Genomic DNA, 18,834 nt, shown 5'->3' on the forward strand with positions numbered 1-18,834 from the left:
ACGGTTGAGAGGTTGAGAGGGAGAGACACGGAATAAAGCGCCACGGAGGTCCTTAAAGCCGAAGGTGTATGGATAGTTGTAGCAGCAAGCATTGGGTGAATTTTCCTGTACTCCAAAGATACCTATATCCGTAGCCCCCCGGATATACAAATTAATTTATTTACACATGCTACCAGATATATACCAAAAGCTGACTTGGGGAATCTAGACTTTTCTTTCCCAAGCGATCAGTCAAGAGCTGATTGGAATTGGTCAGAACATCAGCAGCCACAGCGCATTGAAGCTTGCTATTGAACCTATTCTCACTATTCTTCTGTCTCGGAAAGCTGCTTTATTGCCACTGCTGGTGTAGATATTTCGTCGATATTGGGAAAAGATATTAGGGAGACTCGCTCTTGTAGTCAAATCAAGATGTCATGTAGTGTTCATTAAACGACCTTTTAGAATCCCCCCAATTCACAACTTCCGACTCACAACAGTGAGTTTCGTGGGTTCCGTAATTGGATTCCTTTGTGTAGTTACTCTTTTGGCCATTCTATTCCGATGTTATTTAACTTACATGTTTTTTTTTAACGCGCAAGTCGTTTCCGGCGCTCAACTGCCCCGTGATCCCAGACGCATGAATCTAACGCTCAGGAGAACATATTTACATCTATGGTATGTGCTAAGGTGGAATACACAGGCTTTCTAATTCTGGAGAATATGCTTCGGGTACCTCCTACGCATTCATGTATAAATTTTAACACCTGCCTTAGTTCTTTTTCGTAATTATTTGATAAAGAGGTAATTTATCACTGATGAACCACGTAATATGGAAAGTTGTATTCATTTAATGAGTAGTTACTAGTTATTCAACCCTTATCTCTCGGCAAAGACTCAGTAGGAATCGTAGTAGTGATGAACATAGGTAAACAGCTGTTTTCCATCCGCGCCATACCGGAAAGGAACCACGTTAACTCCGTCAATGTCCCGAGGCTCAAAGTCAAGATTCAGAGCTGCCCACTTAAACGATTCCTCCCCATAATTCTCTCGCAACCAGTGAATCATCATATCCATGCCCGCCACAGGACCAGACCCTGTCCAAATGTTTCCATCGATAACCCACTTCTTATCCTTCGACCAATTCACCTTGGGGTACTTTTGCTTAACCCACTCATACTCAATGTGGTTGACCGTGGCGTTTTTGCCGTCTAATACACCCGTCATAGCGGCAACGAAGGCACCAGTGCAGTTGGTAAAGAGTATCTTTCCTGCAGCGACGTGTCTGCGAATGAATTCGGCGTATCGTGGGTCAAGATCGAAAGAAACGGGGTTTGGGCCTCCAAGGAGAAGGATGTCCAGCTCAGGGCAGTCATCCACAGTGCATGTAGGTTTTATAATTGTGCCAGCGGTTAGGTCCACGAGGTCGCGAGAAAGGCCAATGTGATGAAAGACAAATTCCGGGGCGTTCTTGATTCCTGAATCGGTGACGTCTGGTGAGTACGTCCTGATAGCTTCCAATAATTGCTTGCTACCACCTGCGATCATGTCGAATGGTGCAATGACATCGGAGGCTTGATACTGGTAGCAGAGGGAACCAACAACAATGGGAGCCATTTTGATAAGAGGATTGTTCTAAAATAGAATTGGGATTCTGAAGAGTCAACTTTAAAAGAAGAGTGTTGATGGAGTTCTACTTCCATAAAACGAAACAGTTGGGTAGTATATATATTCCATGGATCGAAACTAGAGCTCGTGAAGATTTCCAATTCTGTCAAGCTCAATGGAAGAGCAAGAACTTTGCGCCCATAAAGTACAGTATTTGTCAGATCTCTCCCGAAATTACTACATTACTGTGAGCCTAAAGTCTCAATATTGCGTAACTTGAATCACATTGGCGGCAGAATCGAGAACTATCACATTAACACCGACCCTCTTCGGTGTTGACTAGATAGGTGGAGTTTTAAGATCCCAGTCAAACTTGCTCAGTTCCAATAAAAACTTGCTCAGACGCAATCTGTAGTTCTGATGGAGGTGTTGTGATGTGACATGTTCAATTACCGAGACAGATCTAAGCCGAGCCCTCTCGGATAGATCTACAATATACACTGCCAGAGCCAAAGAGTTCTAGAGATGAATATGTAGGGAGTAAATGCGTCTTCAACGAGGAAGAACGAGAACATCATTGCTTCTTCAAAACAACACATATATGCACACCGTTCCACCTACACCATTGAACCGCGTTGACCTGTACCCAGCTCAAGTCATCGTTAATCTATTCTAGGTTTTCTTTTTCCTTTGCATTGTGCACAGGTCATATTTTTGGCCTTTTCTAAGCAAATTCGTGCTATGCATAGATTTAGTTTATATGCTTATTCCGACCCGATGGGCCGGCCGCAGCGCGAGAGTACTGGCGTCATCTACCTACCCGGCTTCCATCCGATCAACCAACACAGACTTCTGAACCAATCAATCTTGCATCACCGCGCCGTATTTGGCAATAAGAGGCGTTACTTCCCACAAGAAACAAGTCGGAAATGGAAGGCTTATTTTCCGTAATAGAAGAGTAGACCGGCTGACACCATGCAATTGCAAATTGGCGGGTTTGTATTTCTAGCGGAGAAGTGACTCCATCCATTTCCCTACAGCTGTCGCGAGTGTAAAATCCCATTTGGCCCTTCTACACAGGCAAAGTCTGCTCTGTCCACCCCTCTTTAATAATCTTATTCTCATCATCACGATCGAAGTTGTTGCTACCCATGATTACTAATTTAATATGCGACTCTCAGGTTGCACCGGCGCCAAGTCGACTTATTCGGGCATGTCAGATGTTACAGACTTGGAGAACGCCTTGTTGCCTATTTCTATTCTGAGGCTAAACAAGGGCAAAATTCTTAATGCCCAACCGCTGTGCGGAGTCGCAATTGAAAGCAAAACAATTGAAGCGAAATGATATATCATATGCAAAGTATTCCCTCTTAATATAAGTTTTGGCGTTTTTTAAACGTTCCCTCGTGCGCCAATTAAATACATAATCACAATTCAACCTGTTCGGCTTCAGAAAATAACAAAAACATGCCCGTCGTGCCAGGCAGCGGGAGGAACCGGCTTGGCTTTTCTCCCCTTGCTACGCCTATACCAGCAGCCACACAAACCGACGTTCGGATAGCATCTACCAATCGTAACTCACTACCCCCAAATCCCACGAATGCGCCTCATGAAGATGTTCAGAATGCGTATCGTTATTTGCCATTATTGGGCCATCGGCATATTCGGTTGCTTCGTCTGCTACCTGATCGGAATGAGAATGCACCACTTCATTCTCAGCTCTTCGATTATCCTATGTTGGAAATGGGCGATGGACAACATATGTACGAGGCTTTATCATATGTGTGGGGGAGCGGACAAAGGCCGCACATTCTACATATAGATGAGAAAAGCCTACCAATCACGGCAAACCTCTACGAAGTACTTTTGCGTCTCCGGGATAAAATGATTGAGCGGATATTATGGATAGACGCAATTTGCATTGACCAGGCCAGCATCGAAGAGCGAGGGGAACAAATTCAGTATATGGCAGAGATCTACTCCAAAGCAAATCGTGTAATTGTGTGGCTCGGTGAAGCAGCCGACAATAGCGACCAGGCTCTGAAGAGCATACGAATGGCAGCAGATGAGGAACACCAATCGTCCCGGAATGATACAGACCACCAGGCGGTTCTAGCTATACTGGAGCGCCCGTGGTTTCGACGAATATGGGTAGACCAAGTATCTACCTCATTATGCCATGTGATATACTAATATTTGTCATAGGTCCTTCAAGAAGTCGCTGCTGCTCAACACATTGTCATGATGTGTGGCTCTATAAGGATTGATGGATACGCCTTTTGCTTAGGCCTACCATCACTTCTCCAGTACAAGGATATCCCGAGCCATATCCGGTCGGTAACCTATCTTATGAGAGGCTGCATATTTAGGCCAAAGTATAGCGTGAATTCATTAAGTGGTATATCTTTAGATATACGCCCTCTAGGCGCGCTCATAGATATGTACCACACGCACGAGGCCACTGAGCGCCATGACAAAATATTTGCTCTACTGGGAATGAGTTCTAATGATCCAACCAATCACGGGCTACTGCCCAATTACAACACTCCATGGGATAACCTTATGGCACAGCTTCTCAAGTTTATACTAGGCGAGCGGATATTCGTCAAGTCGTGGATGCAGCAACAGGCGGTTGTGGTATTTGCGAAAGGATGTGTTATTGGCATCGTATCCTCAGTTCAAATAGCGCATGACGATTCTCGTGGAGATAGGCAGCACGTCAGATTGAAGATAAGGGACGTTCCTGGACCAACATGGACCGTCCAAGTGGCAGGGAAGCCAATCGAGGCTGGCGACCTCTTATGTCACTTACTTGGAGCCGCAAATCCCATGGTCATTAGGCCACGTCATGACCATTTTGCGATCATTATGGTTGAGTTTATTCCTCCCAAAGAGGATGAAATGGAGAGAATGGATCTTGAGAGGCTAGAACAGCCAGAGAGCTCTTCTTTGCATGATTTCCTACTTGTATGGGATTGGAATAGCTCTAATGAGGAAACAACAAGTCAAGATTATGAATCATGGATGACAAGTCGAGTACCCGAGTACTTGTCTTCAGAAGAAGAATCGCAAAATTACCCCGACAGGCAAACACGAGTGGGCAATCTGGCTCTGATTATGAGTGATGCGGGGAGCAACGACAAAACTATAATCAACACTCTTCAAGACATGAAGAATGCTCACGCAAGAGACTTTGGAGAAACTGACCGACGAACACTCATGTGTATGAGCAAACTTGCCTTGATGTACGGAAGAACGGGCCATTTATGGGAAGCCGAGAGCGAGTTTTGGCGAATGTTCTGGACGAGGATGAGTTCGCAGGAGAGGCGCGAAGATGTTGTCAGAGAGCTGACTAACTTTGTGGCAATGTGCAAAGGCCAAGGCCATTCCCACAGGGCGAAGAATTTCGACAAAGTAGCCAGCTTATTAGAGATGGCCGGACGGTATCCCTTGATGGCGGACAAAGACTTTGCCGTCCTTCTGGCCCAAGCAAGCTTGAGAGACGTTGAAGTTACAGAGAAATCTGTCATTGCAGCAGAGAAGAGGTTCAACAGCGAAGTGGAAGTTGACCAGACACCTGGCCGGAAAAAATATACTCCTCCGCCGATGGAAACTCTGCTTTTAAGAGCTGTAAATAAAGAGAACATCGAGGCAACGTACCTTTTACTCTGTCAAGAGAAAGTCCAAATTACAGAAAAAATACTTATATCGGCGGTGGAGAACGACGACAGCTCAGTATTATGGTGCTTACTTGGGAGAGAGAAAGACGAGATACGGATTACAGAGAGGGTAGTCATAGAAGCAGCAATGAGGAACAATGAGTCGGTACTGCAGTATCTTCTCGAGAGACACGGAAGCAAGATTCGCCTTACAGAAGAAATTGTCATTGCTGCAGCTGAGAATCGGGAACGCTCTGTGTTGGTCTATCTCCTTGGAAGATGGAAAGACAGGATCGAGATTACACCGAAAGTTGCCGTCGCAGCAGCAGAAAACGAACAATTTCCGGCGTTGAAAATATTATTGCAAGCAAAAGGGACGGAATTTGAGGTTACAAAAGAAGTGGTTGTGGCAGCAGCAAATAACAGAGAAAAGTCGGTACTAGTTACTCTGTTGGAGGAAAGGGGGAGCGAAGTCCGAATGACAAAAGAGGCACTTGATGCGGCTAGGGGCAACGGTAATGTTTTGGCATTGAAACGTGTACTTGAGGATGCGAGAAGAATGGCCAGAACGCGGGGAAGTTGGTGAAGATGTGGATGTGAGATACGTATAGTATCTGTGTTGCTGGAGTTCTTTGGCACACAAGTATAAGCAAAACAATGAGCAATGTCCTAAGTTAGTTAGGTTTGTGTCTATAGTACACAGCAGCTCTTGGAGTAAAACACACTTTTGCTCTCAACACGCCGGAAAGCTCACCTCTTTGCGTCATATTACCCCTGCTGTTAGGCACGCGGGGAGTTATCACCATTCTCCGCTTATAGCCTTTCAGTTGTAAGAAGTCTATCTCCGCCCCCAACGCATCAAGATGGCTTGTATCATTCCCATACAAGTGAAGCTAGAAACATACAAAGGGGGAGAGGGGTTCCGCCGCTTGCTAAACTAATGGAGAACAGCCGGAGCATCAAAATTGCCGCCCGAAAGGAAATCTTGAGATCGCCCCTCTATTATAACAAAGATTACACCTCATTGGCCAGCTCGCAATTTAAACAATTCTATTGGCAGAATGACCATATGTAGTGGAGCCCCCTTTTGTAAAGCATCCATTGAAAGAGGAGGCAAACCCACGGGATTGAAGAGAGTCCGCAAAACATCCATAAAACTTGTGGATGTTGTTTCGCGGATTTAAAGCATGATGGAGCCGACGGTATGAAGGAGACGGAGATTAGAATTGAAAATGTCATGATTAGATGATGGCGGAAAGGATATAAGAGAGAGGGACTGGACGACTCGTCGAGATACATTTCATTGCTTCAGTTAAACAAATAAACAAACACCCATATAACCTTTCAATACTTCTTTACTACTCATATCAACTCTAAATATCTCTTTGAATATACCGTTCTATATAAAAAATGGCTCGCTACGCTGCTGTTCACGCTTGGGATAAGCTCGCCGGACCTGGCGATGCCCGCCCTTCTGCCGAACAAATCATCAAGGACGCCGGAAAGGAAGACCTCAAGGGTCAAGTCATCATCATCACCGGTGTCTCCTCTGGTATTGGCGGTGCCAGTGCCGTAGCCCTCGCTGCTACTGGTGCCACTCTCTACCTCGCTGGCCGAAGTATTCCGAAGGCCAAGGCCGCGCTCCCGACCATCGCCGATCTTCCCAACGTCCACTTTCTCGAGCTTGACCTGGCGTCGAATGCCAGTATCAAGGCCTTTGCTGCCGAGTTCTTGAAGCAGTCTGATGGCAAGCTCAACGTCCTGCTCAACAACGCCGGCGGTGTCCTCGTTGAGCGCAAGGTCACCGTTGACGGCTTCGAGCAGCAATTCGCCATCAACCATCTAGGCCCTTTCCTCCTTTTCGCCCTTCTCAAGGACGCTCTGCTTGCAAGCGCATCAGCCTCCAACCCCAGCCGTGTGATCAACGTCACCAGCTTCGGACACCGCTACGGAAACATCAACTGGGACGACCTCAACTTTGAGAAGGGCGAATACCCTTCCACAGGCGCCTATGCCCAGGCCAAGACGGCAAGCATCTACACGGCCACCGAGATTGACCGTCGCTACGGAGCCCAGAACCTCTTCGCCTGGAGCGTCCACCCCGGTGGCATCATGGAGTCGGCCTTTATGAAGAACGCCGGATATTCCCAGGAGGCAATTGACGGCTTCATGAGCGTTTGGCCTTCTAAGCTTTTCAAGAACAACACGCAGGGCGCTGCGACGCAAGTGTGGGCGGCGGTCAGCGACGATGTCCTGGCTCCCGAGGCCAGGGGAAAGTACTTAGAGGATTGTCGTGTTTCACTCCCCACGGAGCAGACAGACAAGCCAGAGTGGCTAGGACACCCTGGTCATACCTACGACGAGACTGCTGCGAAGAGGATTTGGGAGGTCACCGAGAAGTTGCTTGGAGTCAAGGCTTAGTATGGCACATAGTTGAGGAGGTTGGTGCAAAGAAATAGCATAGCATTAGATAGTTGTAAATATAACAAATCCTTCGTGTCGCGTCATATCCAGTTTGTCGATTCTGCATAAGATAATATGAAGTTATATGTGAGTGGTTGGTCCCATTCAAAGGGCAAAAGGCCTTCGCTCATGGGGAGTCCAATAGTTTCTTCGGCGCGCTGTAACATTTTGGACGGAGACACAGCCGGGGTTGAAATGGTCGACGCTGTCTCCAAACGGCCACATTGCGGTTAGTAGGATCTGGTCTACATCGCACAACTGCGGTTTCTTCCATGTGGTCCAGGCAAGATCTTCTAGGAGATCACGTACAATGGCGCGGGATTGATTCGCTGAGATCTCCATATCGTCGCTTTTTACGTCTCTCTTGATAAAGTATGCATCGGGTTCCGCATCTGGTGACGCCTGGAGGAGGATTGATCGGATGAGATAGAGGTCACTGCAGATACGCTGTGTTACGACTCCGAGGGCCGTGTGAATCAATGAGTCTGATAGCGTCCAGTTCTTTTGCGATAACAGCGCTGGTTTCAGGTAGTGTGAAGCACAGCGTTCAACAGCCTCGGCGGTTCGATTCTTGCCATCATCATCCTCTGCCAATGTGATATCGCCTGGGAGTCTTGGGGCCTCGAGGTACGTCATTATTGCACCCTCCAACTCGCCGATGAATAAATCCGTCGATACGCTTGTCGAAGCCATTGCCGCCAATCTCTTGCTGAAACGAGTGATGATCATGTCTACAACTGCTTGCCAGTTGACATTAAACTTTTTGGGTTCCACAACGACGCTCTGAATGTAAGTCTTGATATCTTGCAAATGCTCTCGCTTTGCAGCTCCCAGTCTAATAAGGTCGGGTCGGTCTGGGTCTGTATTAGAGACGTTGATGGGGAAGAAAAACCCAGATATCATGGACGAAAAGTCCATCCGAACTCGGTCGCCTCCAATGCCATCATATCGTTCGGCGGCTGCTCTTGACCATAGGTAAGGTATCAGGTAGCCGTCAGGCTTCAGTCTTTCTTCTGGGATAATTGTCCGCACTGAGGAATCAAGATGTAAGCCGGCGCTGAAGTTGCAGTATATAGCTTCGAAGCCAATCTCCATTCGCATAATACCATCCCATCCCCATTCGGTCACTAGATCACAAAGGCATTTTGCGCGATACATTTCGCCTCCAAACTCTCCGTGTTCGTTGTTAGGACAAAGCACTTCGTCTTGTGAGTCCAGAGTTCCCATAGGGCTCTTCCCTGCCGATGTGCCATCGAGATAGAGCAGCCGCACGTCGCGGGTTGTCTGGTAAGTCTGTAGATATCCTCTCACTCTCCCCTCACAGTCACCGGGACCTGTTTCCGGCTGGTCGAGAAGCTTCTGGTCAGAAGACGGAGGATGAGGCTGCTCATCCCCACAACCTACACGGCCCCTGTTTGGTACACTGACGAAGTTTTCCGCATGTTCAACTTCGAAAGCCAGCCACTCGAAGCGATCGGGAGGGTCCTCGAAGTAGCCTCCATGATACAGCAAGGTCCCAGCTGGAATGACAACAGGAATGAAGCCGAAGCCGTTGTGGTTCAAGGAAGATCCCCACTGACGACCGGCAGAGTGAATCGCATTGAAGATGTGGTTGGCATTAGCCTTTGCGCTGTCATGGCTTGGGCGGATTGGTGATGTCTGGACTTGGGCCGCCGCCACCGAAGCCAGCAAGGCGATGAGCTTCATGTTGACTGCGATGGAAGCCATCGTGTGCAACACATGTGTAACTAAAGACTCATTTCATGGATTTCACGGCCAGGAGGATTTGCTGGCATTACGCGTTCCCGGTCTGACACCAGACTTATTCTGCGCAAGCGGCTCGGATGATGACAGCCGCTACGATTGGCTCAGGCAACCCTTGTTTGCAACCATTGCGAGGATTGTTATCAGTAGCGAATCAGGACGGAGGGTTGAATCTATTATGGTATATCTTTTGATGGGAATATTTTTTATCAGATGCCATGTACGGAGTAACTCGTAAAGATATACCTTACCTTACTTATGTACTCATTGGTAAGCGCATGGAATCATCGGCTGTGACTAATATCGAGTTTGAGACTGCAAATACGTGTACCTAGATATGGACAGTAGTATCCGCAATTCAGCAGCAATACAGTGCTTTGTTGAAATTACGTACATATGTAGGCAGCGACATGACAATACCATGGATGCATGGTGTAGTTGCACATATGAGATATGGCAGTTGATTGTTTATCGCAGCTTTTTGGTACTTTTGTTTGTCGTCTACTAATCAAATACACCGTAGTCGCACATAAGTTCGCCGCACTTGCAACGCGTGCTGTATTGACCACCCAAGATGACAAGAGGACATCAGCACTATCTCTATCATTCATTCAACTTAAAATTTAGACTTCATTTACCAGCCAGTCAGCATTGATGTCAGCAAATTTATTATTAGATTAGTAGTATGTTAATTCACGGGTCCTTATTCACTGTATCCATTGCTCATATTACTGTAGGTAACCGCTTATGCTTGTAGCCGCCCTCATAAGAGGATATTCCACTTTGAGTACTGAGAGAGCTGCTCAACACATCGTCGTCAAGTGCTGTTTAACTCACGATTCATTCATTAACAACCATTGCAATCATACTTGTTAAGGTAGACGGTAAAACATCAATACAAACGTTAACATGTTGTATACAGGTGCATGTACCTTTTGCCGAGTGCCGCATTGACGTTTTGCAAGTCAGTCCAAGGCAACTGGCCGCCAACTGGCCACGGTCTGCTCCTTCCTCCAAACCGTTGTCCTGCCAAAGTCGAACAAAGAACATGAAACAAACAGACAAATATTTCCGCATGCATTTTATTCTTCTCATCCTTTTCTCCTATGTCGTGAAGACTTCATCTTCTGTCATCAAGCACCGCTTTGTTCCATCCATGCGAGAAGAAGCTCTTCTACTGCTTCACTCTCGTCGTTTCTTTTTCCATTTGCGTATCTTTCCGAGCAATTCTCCCTCTTCAATCTTCCACGAGCAGTGACTACAATTCGACTCATTCAGATAGCAGAAACTTGCCATCTGACTGAGCCGCCACCTATTGCATCGTCTCCCTCTAGGCACTAACGTATTCAGGTCTCCCGAAACTCAAGAAATAGCGGACACGATGGCAGACAATCTCCGCCTTTCTCCCATCTTCAACGGCGATAAGACCGATCCTCTCAGCAAGATGGAGGGCCTGAATCCAGAGCGTGCCATGCGGCTGCTGCAGCCACGCTCTCCAGAACTGCCCACCAAAGTCGCAGTTGGGCCACTCAAGACGGGTAGCAACGCCCTCAAGCTGGGCGTGGCTACCTCTCACAAGCCTACCAGCATTAAAAAAGAGCTTCCTCCATCGCAAAATGGAGGACCCCAATCGCTTGTATACACTCCAAGGAATCTTCCCTCGGTGATTGCGGGAGTGAAGAGGCCCCGCGATCATCTGGACGATTCAGAGCAGCAGTGGTGCTCAACTCCTCCTTCATTGCCCCCGCGTAAGTGGATGAATCTCCGCCATTATGTCTGAGTAATGTCTCATTTGCCTCATAGAACCGGCGCCAAATGAGCACACCATGTATCTGGAAAGCCTGCTTACACCACGCTGCCTCCAGTTGACGCTCAAATCAAGGTGTGGTGCTGGCCTGTCGATTTCGACCCAGTATCGTTCAATTACAGATGCAGGACTGCTTCTGGGAAACGCGATCCAATACCATCTAGATCTCCCGGTTCTACAACTACCAGTTCCGAGCGAAGTGGAAGGGACCATAAAGCGGGTCGTTCAAGGAGAGCTTCTGGAAAACGCTTGGTACGATCTCACACCTGAGGCAAAGTTTGCCTATGCCCGCCAACTGCGTCATATCATCAATAATATGCGAAGTGGCATGAATCCAATTCGTGTCAGCTCGACTATATCGGGCAAAGGGGCCATGCTGGGATCTGCCTCTTCTGGCCCCTACTCTTTGATACTGGACCAGCATCTCCAGAATACATATTGGGCGGTCCGTGTCAAGCCCACATGCCGTCACTTCGTTGCTTTCTTGGCCGCGTCGTTTGTCCAATCTGTTCCGACACAGGTCTCTGATGCCTTAACCTGTCAGTTTCGGTCAGATTACAATATCCGCTTCACCCATGGCGAGCTGAGCCCCAAGAATATCATTATTCAGAACAGCAAGATTGTGTGTATTCTCGGCTGGGACAGTGGAGGTTGGTATCCGGAGTGGTGGGAATACGTCAAGTTCTTTGAGGCTCGCACTGCTCCGGAAAACCAAGACTGGTACGACTATGCTCGCGATATTTTTGCAGAAACTTATCCCAGCGAACTGGTGGCGTATCAGGGCATTGCCAGATGCCAAAGACAGTGAATCTGCTTGAGAAGGCAGCATGGACTTTTTCATGGCTCTCTGTACGAGTATACCGGGTTTTTTGGTCATGCTTAATTGTCTCTCATATATGCGCGCTATGGATTGAGATCCATCAGACGCATGCGCAAAAAGAGATCGTTGTTCGCCTGTTTCGCAGAATCGCATATATATACAGGTGAAGGGGATGAGCGCACATGGCGTGGAGTCCAAAGGTCAAGTCTGCAGTGTATCAATATACGTGGGGCTTAGGTTACGTTGCGTGTATCATTGCTCCCTCGGCTAGTAGTAGCAAATCAGCAATGAATGTTGTGTATTCTGAACTGAGTGTTTTGACAAAAACAGCAACCTGTGTTGTCTTGGATGGATACGCTTTGGGCTTTCAATCCTACTAACTGACATTGCAGACTTGTAACAATATGGAATGTGCTACATGCTAATTTATTTTACAGATTGTTCAGTGCAGACTCGGATGCGAATGTCTACTGTCCAAATCGCTTGGCAACGGTTCCCCAGTTGATAACATCCCAGATGGCGCTGAAGTACTCAGCCTTGCGGTTCTGGTACTGGAGGTAGTAAGCGTGCTCCCAAGCGTCGATGCCCAGCAGGGGCTCAAAGTTGCCGGTGACAGGGTCCTGGTTGGCGCGGGTGACGAGGGTGAGGTTGCCGGAGGCCTTGTCCTTGACGATCCAGGCCCAGCCGGAGCCCTGGATGCCGGCGAGGGCAGCGTTGGTCTGCTTCTTGAGGTTCTCGAAGGAGCCAAAGTCCTGGTTGATAGCAGTCTGTGCGTTCACATATACTGGTAAGCGAAATGCTTCGCGTGGGAGAAGAAGAGAGCTACAGAGGGAAGTGAATCGAGTCATACCAGGAGCTTGCCCTCAGGCTCACCACCACCGCCCTTGCCGTTGGGGGCGAGGTTCTCCCAGAAGAGGGAGTGGTTGACGTGACCACCACCGTGGAAGTTGAGCAGAGGGGCCTGAGCAGCGGCAGTCTTGGCGTCGCCCTTAGCCTCGGCTTCGGCGAGGGCCTCGACGGCAGCGTTGAAGCCGTTGACATAGGTCTGGTGGTGCTTGGAGTGGTGGAGCTCCATGATCTGGCCGGAGATATAGGGCTCGAGCGCGCCATAGTCGTCTAGGTCGCAATATGTTGTCAGCTCTGCTGTGCCGCGCGATTCGGAGCAGTGAGGTCGTTCTTGTTCTGCTATGGGAACTCAGGAACTTACACGGCAGATCGGGAAGAGTGGCCTTGCCGCGGGTGAAGCTTGTGGTGGCCATGGCGGCGAGAGGCTTTGCGGCACGGGCGCGAAGGCCGGCGCGCAGGAGAGGCGTCGTGCGGAGGAGGGAGGAGGACATGATGGCTCTGTTGCTGTTGGTCTATTGCAGCTATTCACAGGTAAGTAAGAAAAGTCTGGAGCTGTCTCTTGTGTTGGATCGCGGGAAATTGGAGATGCGACGGGATGAGGGGCAGCGGCGCAAAGAGCTTTTGGGGGAGCTCAATTGGGAGAGTTGGGAAGAGAAAAGGCGGATGAAGATGCAATTCGAAGATGCGCCTTTGGAATGATGAGATTGGAAAGGGGAATTGCAAAATGCCGAAGGGCGCTTACCAATGGATACAGAAGCAGATTGTTTGAGAGAGAGGAAGATGATGTCAAGGGAAAAGCGGAAGTCTTCGGGCTAAATGGGAGCTTTGCTTCGGATTGCCGAGCTCTGGCGGAGCTGAGCGCATCGTTTCGTCACTTTGGTGGGGGACTCGGAGCTGTCAGAGGTAGGGGAGCTGGTTACTGTACTTGATGGCGGGGTGCGGCGATGGCGGGGGAAGACAAGTACCGATACTTGGAGAATTACCAGATCTGCAAACACACGAAACTGTACTCAAAGGGATATAATAGCTCGTGTAAGTGTATCTTCATCTGAACTGTTTTTTCCGTTTGTTGGTTTTGCAATAATGGTGGAATATGGACCTACATTAGAGCATGATGAGTCGCTGATATGTTGAATTACTGGATGCATCATGACATAGGTACATAGGCTAAGCCGTCGAGCTCGCTTTTACCACCCTACAGCTACAATCTTTCCCTTACCATCCATGACACAACTGCCCATCAGCCCATCCGTTCTAATAATTATCTCGAGAAATATCTGATATTTTTTTTCACACTTTTTAGGATAAAACCAACGGGTCAATCTTGTAAGGATAGCGCTGTAAACCGGCATCAAAGTGGTAATGCAGCACCTATATTTATTTAGGTACAGTAGTTAGGAAGAGCTCGATATAAGTCCAATAATGATGAGTCAATGTCTGCTTCATTTTACGCCACATCCATTTTACATCAACTTGATATGGCACTCGGCGGAAATGGAGTGAAATCAAGGCACTTATATATTTGGAATTGTTTCTAGGTATACTTCCATATTCAGCATTCCACCACTCTATGGGTTTGCTCTCCTAACTACATGTAAGCTGCAACACCTTATTGACTCGCGCTCTTGACCTCACCAAAAGGCGAAAAGTCAACACAAACTATATCTAATTATATACACACAAGAGAAGAAAGTTAACTAGGATTGGCCACCTCAAATCTTCAAAATCCTCTTCTTCACGAACGAGGCCGAAACTTCCTTCGCAATCGAGTCCAGGCTTTTTATCACCTCCAAAAGCTGATCCCTACTCAGCTGAGGGGAGACGGTGCACATTCGCAAGTTCAAGACTTTGGTAATTCTAGTCGTCAGAGGTGCTGCGATATTCCGTTCTACCGCCAATCGGGATATTTCTGCATTTATTTTATCGCAGAACTGATCGAAATCCGTACCCTCACTAGGAGGTTTTGAAATGGGCGGAACATACCGAAAATTGAGGATTGCCAGCTGGGCTGGTGAAAGAATCTCCCAATTTTCGAAACCTCGGAATACCAATTCGGCGAATTCTGCGAGATCGACTCCGTGGTCAATCATATCGCTGACCTTGTCAAGGCCCAGCCTCTGAAGGGTAAACCAGAGCTTCATGCCTCGCGCAGGTCGAGACATCTCGATGCCTCGATTCCAAAAGTTAACCTTTTCCGATGAGGCTTCATCAGCATCTCGGATATATGAGGCACCGGTCGCGAAACTTTCGATTAGGTTGCGCTTGTCTCGGACGAGTACCAGACCGCAGTCGTATACTTGGAACAGCCATTTGTGAGCGTCCCATGTTAAGCTATCCGCGCGAACAATGCCATCGGCACAATGCTTGTGCGTTTTTGAGAGAAGTATGGATGCTCCATATGCGCCATCGACGTGAAGCCACAAGTTTTCGGACTCGGCTATGTCAGCGAGCGCGTTCAAGTCGTCTATGCCCCCGGTGTTGGTAAGGCCGCAAGTTGCCGCAATCATGAATGGTATCAAGCCATTCTTCCTATCGCTTTCAATTTGCTGCCTAAGACTCGAAGGCTTTATCCGGTAACTCGAGTCACACTGCACGCGACGGATCTGGTTCCGGTGAAAGCCTGCCACGACTATGCCCTTTGCCATGGAAGAATGCGTTTGCTCAGATATGTAAATGACTGCCTTTGGCCTCTGTTCGAATTGCAACTTGGCATCGCGTGCGGTGACAACGGCCGTCAAATTGGCCACTGAGCCTCCGGACACAAAAATGCCGCCGGATGATGGTGGAAGCCCGGCTTGCTCAGCGAACCATTTGATGAGAGAATCTTCCACGGTGCTGGCGCCAGAGCTCTGATACCAGCTACCAGCGCCGACGTTATACATGGTAGTGAGCATGCTTCCTAGAAACGAGTTTTCGTCAACTGGAGAAGGAATGAAGCCAAAAAATCTTGGATGGTCCATGGCTATTCGATGAGACATGATCTTGGCCATGTCTCCTATAACATGGTTCAATGGTAAGGCTTGTGCGCCTGGCCTCGCGGCATTTCGCATATATGCGAGTTCGTCCTCATTTGCTATGTCGACAATTGTTGATGACAAGGATAATTTTTGCGTAATTAAGAAATAGTTACACAGCTCTTCCATCAGTTGTATATGGGTCGCATTCGGGGATGAGCTCTCGTCATTTTGATAAAAGTTGAGATCTGCCATTATAGAGTTGTGATAAGTTTGCGTAGCTCAACTTCTGAATGTAAAAAAAATCTGTCAATTTTCAAGAAAGTAGTTCTTTTTTATTATTGCGGATTGATCTACGTAGATATACTGTCACAAAGGCTCTATTTGACCAAAAAGCCTTGACCTATGCCTTCCTATTGCATCTTCTGCTCCGATGTTTCTTTTGACGACAAGATAATTCATGAGAAATCATCGTGGCTGCCTATAGCCAGCCTACGCGCAGCTGAGCTGGATACTCGGTGTTGGGTTTCCAGCTGAAAGGCAAAACTTGGCAGCTGAAAAAAGGCACCGTCTTCTGAAGCAGTAAGCATCTTTGACCTTTCAAAGGTAGATCGTCTTTTAGTGCTCTTCGGGGTCCAAATCGGCCTCTGTGCATGCAACCAATCCGCTCTTCTAACAGCTCAGTGACTATTGCGCGCATGGACAGTTAAAAGTCCTGCGATGGGATTGGGTGGACCTGTCTCGGAGGCTATGGCGGCTAAGCAGAAAGAAACCACTAAATTGATACGAGCCTTATAAGAATGGATCTGGCCCCCAGTCTAGGACCGGAGCCAAACAGCATGTGAATCATGCAATTCTACCTAGGTCCCGCTCATCTCGGTGTCGAATACCACCTGCAATGGGGAATCTTGATATCCTACTGGCCAAGAGTCGCTCATAGTGCGTATCTAAATGACATATTCTCCCTGTCCGACAAGTCATCGAGGCCCTTCTCAAAGGTAGGCGGTCCATGGACCCTTGTCCGCTCTTTGTTCTCTCGATCAAGCACAAAACGGACTACCTGTGCGAGGAAGAAGCAAATCACAAAGCAGATCAAAACACCCGTGAAGCTCTGGCCAAATTTGGGGGCAAATTTTCTATTAGTGGTAACGGCATTAGCATTCATTTGGTTGCAAGTGAAAAAAAAAGTTGAGCTCATTCTCGTCACTTACTGGTCGAAGAGCAAAGAGCCCGTAATGTTGCCTAATGAGTAGCCAATAAAGGTCCCGGAGGCATACACAGCCTTCTTTGTATAACCGCCCGTATTTGAGGTACCTAGGCCGATGCATTGAACCCATGCAGACGAGAAGAAGTTCAGCAAATAGAAGGCGAAGATTTTTCCACCTCTACTGTTATCAAGTTTCCAGCTTGAGCGTATGTTAGTATTCTGAACAGTGATTGGATGGGAGGAGACTTTCAACTTACAGAAGTGAGCAGCCAAGAATGACCGGTAGGCAAGATAATGAGATAATAAAAAACCTAGAATTTTTCCAGTGTCTTCCAAGGTATCCTGAGCCCAGGACACAGATGAAAGCCATCGCGCCGGTCGGGAGGTTCAGCAAGAGCGAGGTATAAGCATCGAAACCCAGTCCGTTAAACACAATGGAAGCAAACTGCGTGACAACAGCTGAGCCCGTGCAGCTCAACAGGGATAGCACGAGAATTCCCCAGAACTGGAACTCGAAAAGAGCCTCTCTGATCTGATAGAACTTTATGTGTTTGTTTTCGGTGCCTGCGTTGTTAACACGAGTGCGCTCGACGATGAGTTCTCTCTCGCTCTCCGTAAAACCCTTGGCACGTTGTGGGGTATCGGGGAAGACCCAGAGTAATGCGATGCCCCAAAGGAAGGAAATCCCTCCTGCAAATAAATACATTATCTGCCATGGATTCAATCGACTGCTATGGATGTGGGCAAGACCAAAGTTGATGACCGGAGAGATTAACAACGAGCCACCGCTGAAGGAATACCATATACTGGATCGTAAGACCTGCTCCGAGTGCGTGTACCATGTGCCAACAACGAGCATGAAGACGGGGTTAACGCCAGCCTCAACCACGCCGAGGAAGAAGCGATTAGCAATAATGCCGGCATAAGACGTGCATGCTGGTGTGGTGAGCATGATGATGGACCAGACGATAGCCAGGATGGAGCAGGTGCGCTTGGGATGGAACCGCTGTGCTAGTAGAGAGCCGGGATACATGCCAGCTATATGGCCAAAGTAAAATACCACGGACACCCAAGAGAAAGATTTGCCCTGGGTTAAGCCAAGATCTGTTCGCAGCCCAAATACAGCTGCTTGGCCAAGCAAGCCTTTGTCCCAGTACTAATACGGAACTGGTCAGTTATTCCCTTCAACAACGCAAGCCGAGTGGCTTCTATAAAAGGACAAAGAGGTCCTTACCTGAAGGGCATATGTAACGCACAGCTGGGAAACATGCTATGTCAGTATCTTGAGCAAAGAAATGTGGACAGTAGAGATTTACCACTGGCATCACGCGCCAATCGATCTTTCGTAGCAGCGCGCGATCAACATCTTTGTCGGAGACATTGGGCAAGTTGGTCTCGCTCGTCGCCTCGACGGCGCTTTTGTCTTCTATCGCCATGAGAGCAGTACTGGCACGTGAAAAACGAAGAGGAAAAAAATTGAAGCAGTCACAGGAGAACGACGATCAGTTGCCAGGTAGTCAGATTAAATACTACTCAACGAGAACGACGGCACTTGAGCATTCTCCACCCATCTACGGGAAGATCAGCGCCCGCAATCGGATAGAAACCAATGGTTGTTTGTTTGTTAAAAAGCTAGACAGGGTATACCGACTCGCATGTCGATCGTCACCCTGGGCCTGGTCATCTCAACATACAGCCTATCCAGCAGCAAGCTTTTAGCCATTCAG

General features: G+C 48.0%; 8 protein-coding genes across 8 annotated transcripts; 3 read left to right on the forward strand and 5 right to left on the reverse strand.

Annotated features, from left to right (window-relative positions):
* Positions 1–818: 818 nt before the first annotated feature.
* Positions 819–1,636, reverse strand: M431DRAFT_509533 (hypothetical protein). The gene has a single exon (XM_024919306.1). It carries the CDS (start codon positions 1,594–1,596, stop codon positions 877–879), a length of 720 nt encoding a protein of 239 aa, XP_024772881.1. The 5' UTR covers positions 1,597–1,636; the 3' UTR covers positions 819–876.
* Positions 1,637–3,054: 1,418 nt separating this feature from the next.
* On the forward strand, positions 3,055–5,832 carry M431DRAFT_88692 (hypothetical protein; the record flags this gene model as incomplete). Its single annotated transcript, XM_024923939.1, has 2 exons — positions 3,055–3,738; positions 3,793–5,832. The coding sequence occupies 2 exons, from the start codon at positions 3,055–3,057 to the stop codon at positions 5,830–5,832; spliced, it is 2,724 nt and encodes a 907-aa protein (XP_024772882.1).
* Positions 5,833–6,419: 587 nt separating this feature from the next.
* Positions 6,420–7,754, forward strand: M431DRAFT_509536 (hypothetical protein). Its single transcript, XM_024919307.1, has one exon. It carries the CDS (start codon positions 6,657–6,659, stop codon positions 7,665–7,667), a length of 1,011 nt encoding a protein of 336 aa, XP_024772883.1. The 5' UTR covers positions 6,420–6,656; the 3' UTR covers positions 7,668–7,754.
* A 93-nt stretch (positions 7,755–7,847) lies between these two features.
* Positions 7,848–9,338, reverse strand: M431DRAFT_43445 (hypothetical protein; the record flags this gene model as incomplete). Its single annotated transcript, XM_024915132.1, has 1 exon — positions 7,848–9,338. A coding segment is annotated over one exon (1,491 nt), but the record flags the coding sequence as incomplete, so codon positions are not given.
* Positions 9,339–10,854: 1,516 nt separating this feature from the next.
* M431DRAFT_496517 (hypothetical protein) lies at positions 10,855–12,088 on the forward strand (the record flags this gene model as incomplete). Its single annotated transcript, XM_024917503.1, has 2 exons — positions 10,855–11,221; positions 11,277–12,088. The coding sequence occupies 2 exons, from the start codon at positions 10,855–10,857 to the stop codon at positions 12,086–12,088; spliced, it is 1,179 nt and encodes a 392-aa protein (XP_024772885.1).
* Positions 12,089–12,140: 52 nt separating this feature from the next.
* M431DRAFT_509539 (hypothetical protein) lies at positions 12,141–13,685 on the reverse strand. Its single transcript, XM_024919308.1, has 3 exons — positions 13,308–13,685; positions 12,951–13,216; positions 12,141–12,867 (listed from the first exon to the last, which is right to left on the reverse strand). Exons 1-3 carry the CDS (start codon positions 13,435–13,437, stop codon positions 12,568–12,570), a joined length of 696 nt encoding a protein of 231 aa, XP_024772886.1. The 5' UTR covers positions 13,438–13,685; the 3' UTR covers positions 12,141–12,567.
* An 804-nt stretch (positions 13,686–14,489) lies between these two features.
* On the reverse strand, positions 14,490–15,996 carry M431DRAFT_146167 (hypothetical protein; the record flags this gene model as incomplete). Its single annotated transcript, XM_024912727.1, has 1 exon — positions 14,490–15,996. The coding sequence occupies one exon, from the start codon at positions 15,994–15,996 to the stop codon at positions 14,659–14,661; it is 1,338 nt and encodes a 445-aa protein (XP_024772887.1). The 3' UTR covers positions 14,490–14,658.
* A 683-nt stretch (positions 15,997–16,679) lies between these two features.
* M431DRAFT_146169 (hypothetical protein) lies at positions 16,680–18,559 on the reverse strand. The gene is made up of 5 exons (XM_024912728.1): positions 18,424–18,559; positions 18,342–18,365; positions 17,365–18,263; positions 17,112–17,306; positions 16,680–17,036 (listed from the first exon to the last, which is right to left on the reverse strand). Exons 1-5 carry the CDS (start codon positions 18,541–18,543, stop codon positions 16,835–16,837), a joined length of 1,440 nt encoding a protein of 479 aa, XP_024772888.1. The 5' UTR covers positions 18,544–18,559; the 3' UTR covers positions 16,680–16,834.
* Positions 18,560–18,834: the final 275 nt, after the last annotated feature.

Source organism: Trichoderma harzianum (genome assembly GCF_003025095.1).
Source record: "Trichoderma harzianum CBS 226.95 unplaced genomic scaffold M431scaffold_8, whole genome shotgun sequence".
In the NCBI taxonomy this organism is placed as follows: Eukaryota; Fungi; Ascomycota; class Sordariomycetes; order Hypocreales; family Hypocreaceae; genus Trichoderma; species Trichoderma harzianum.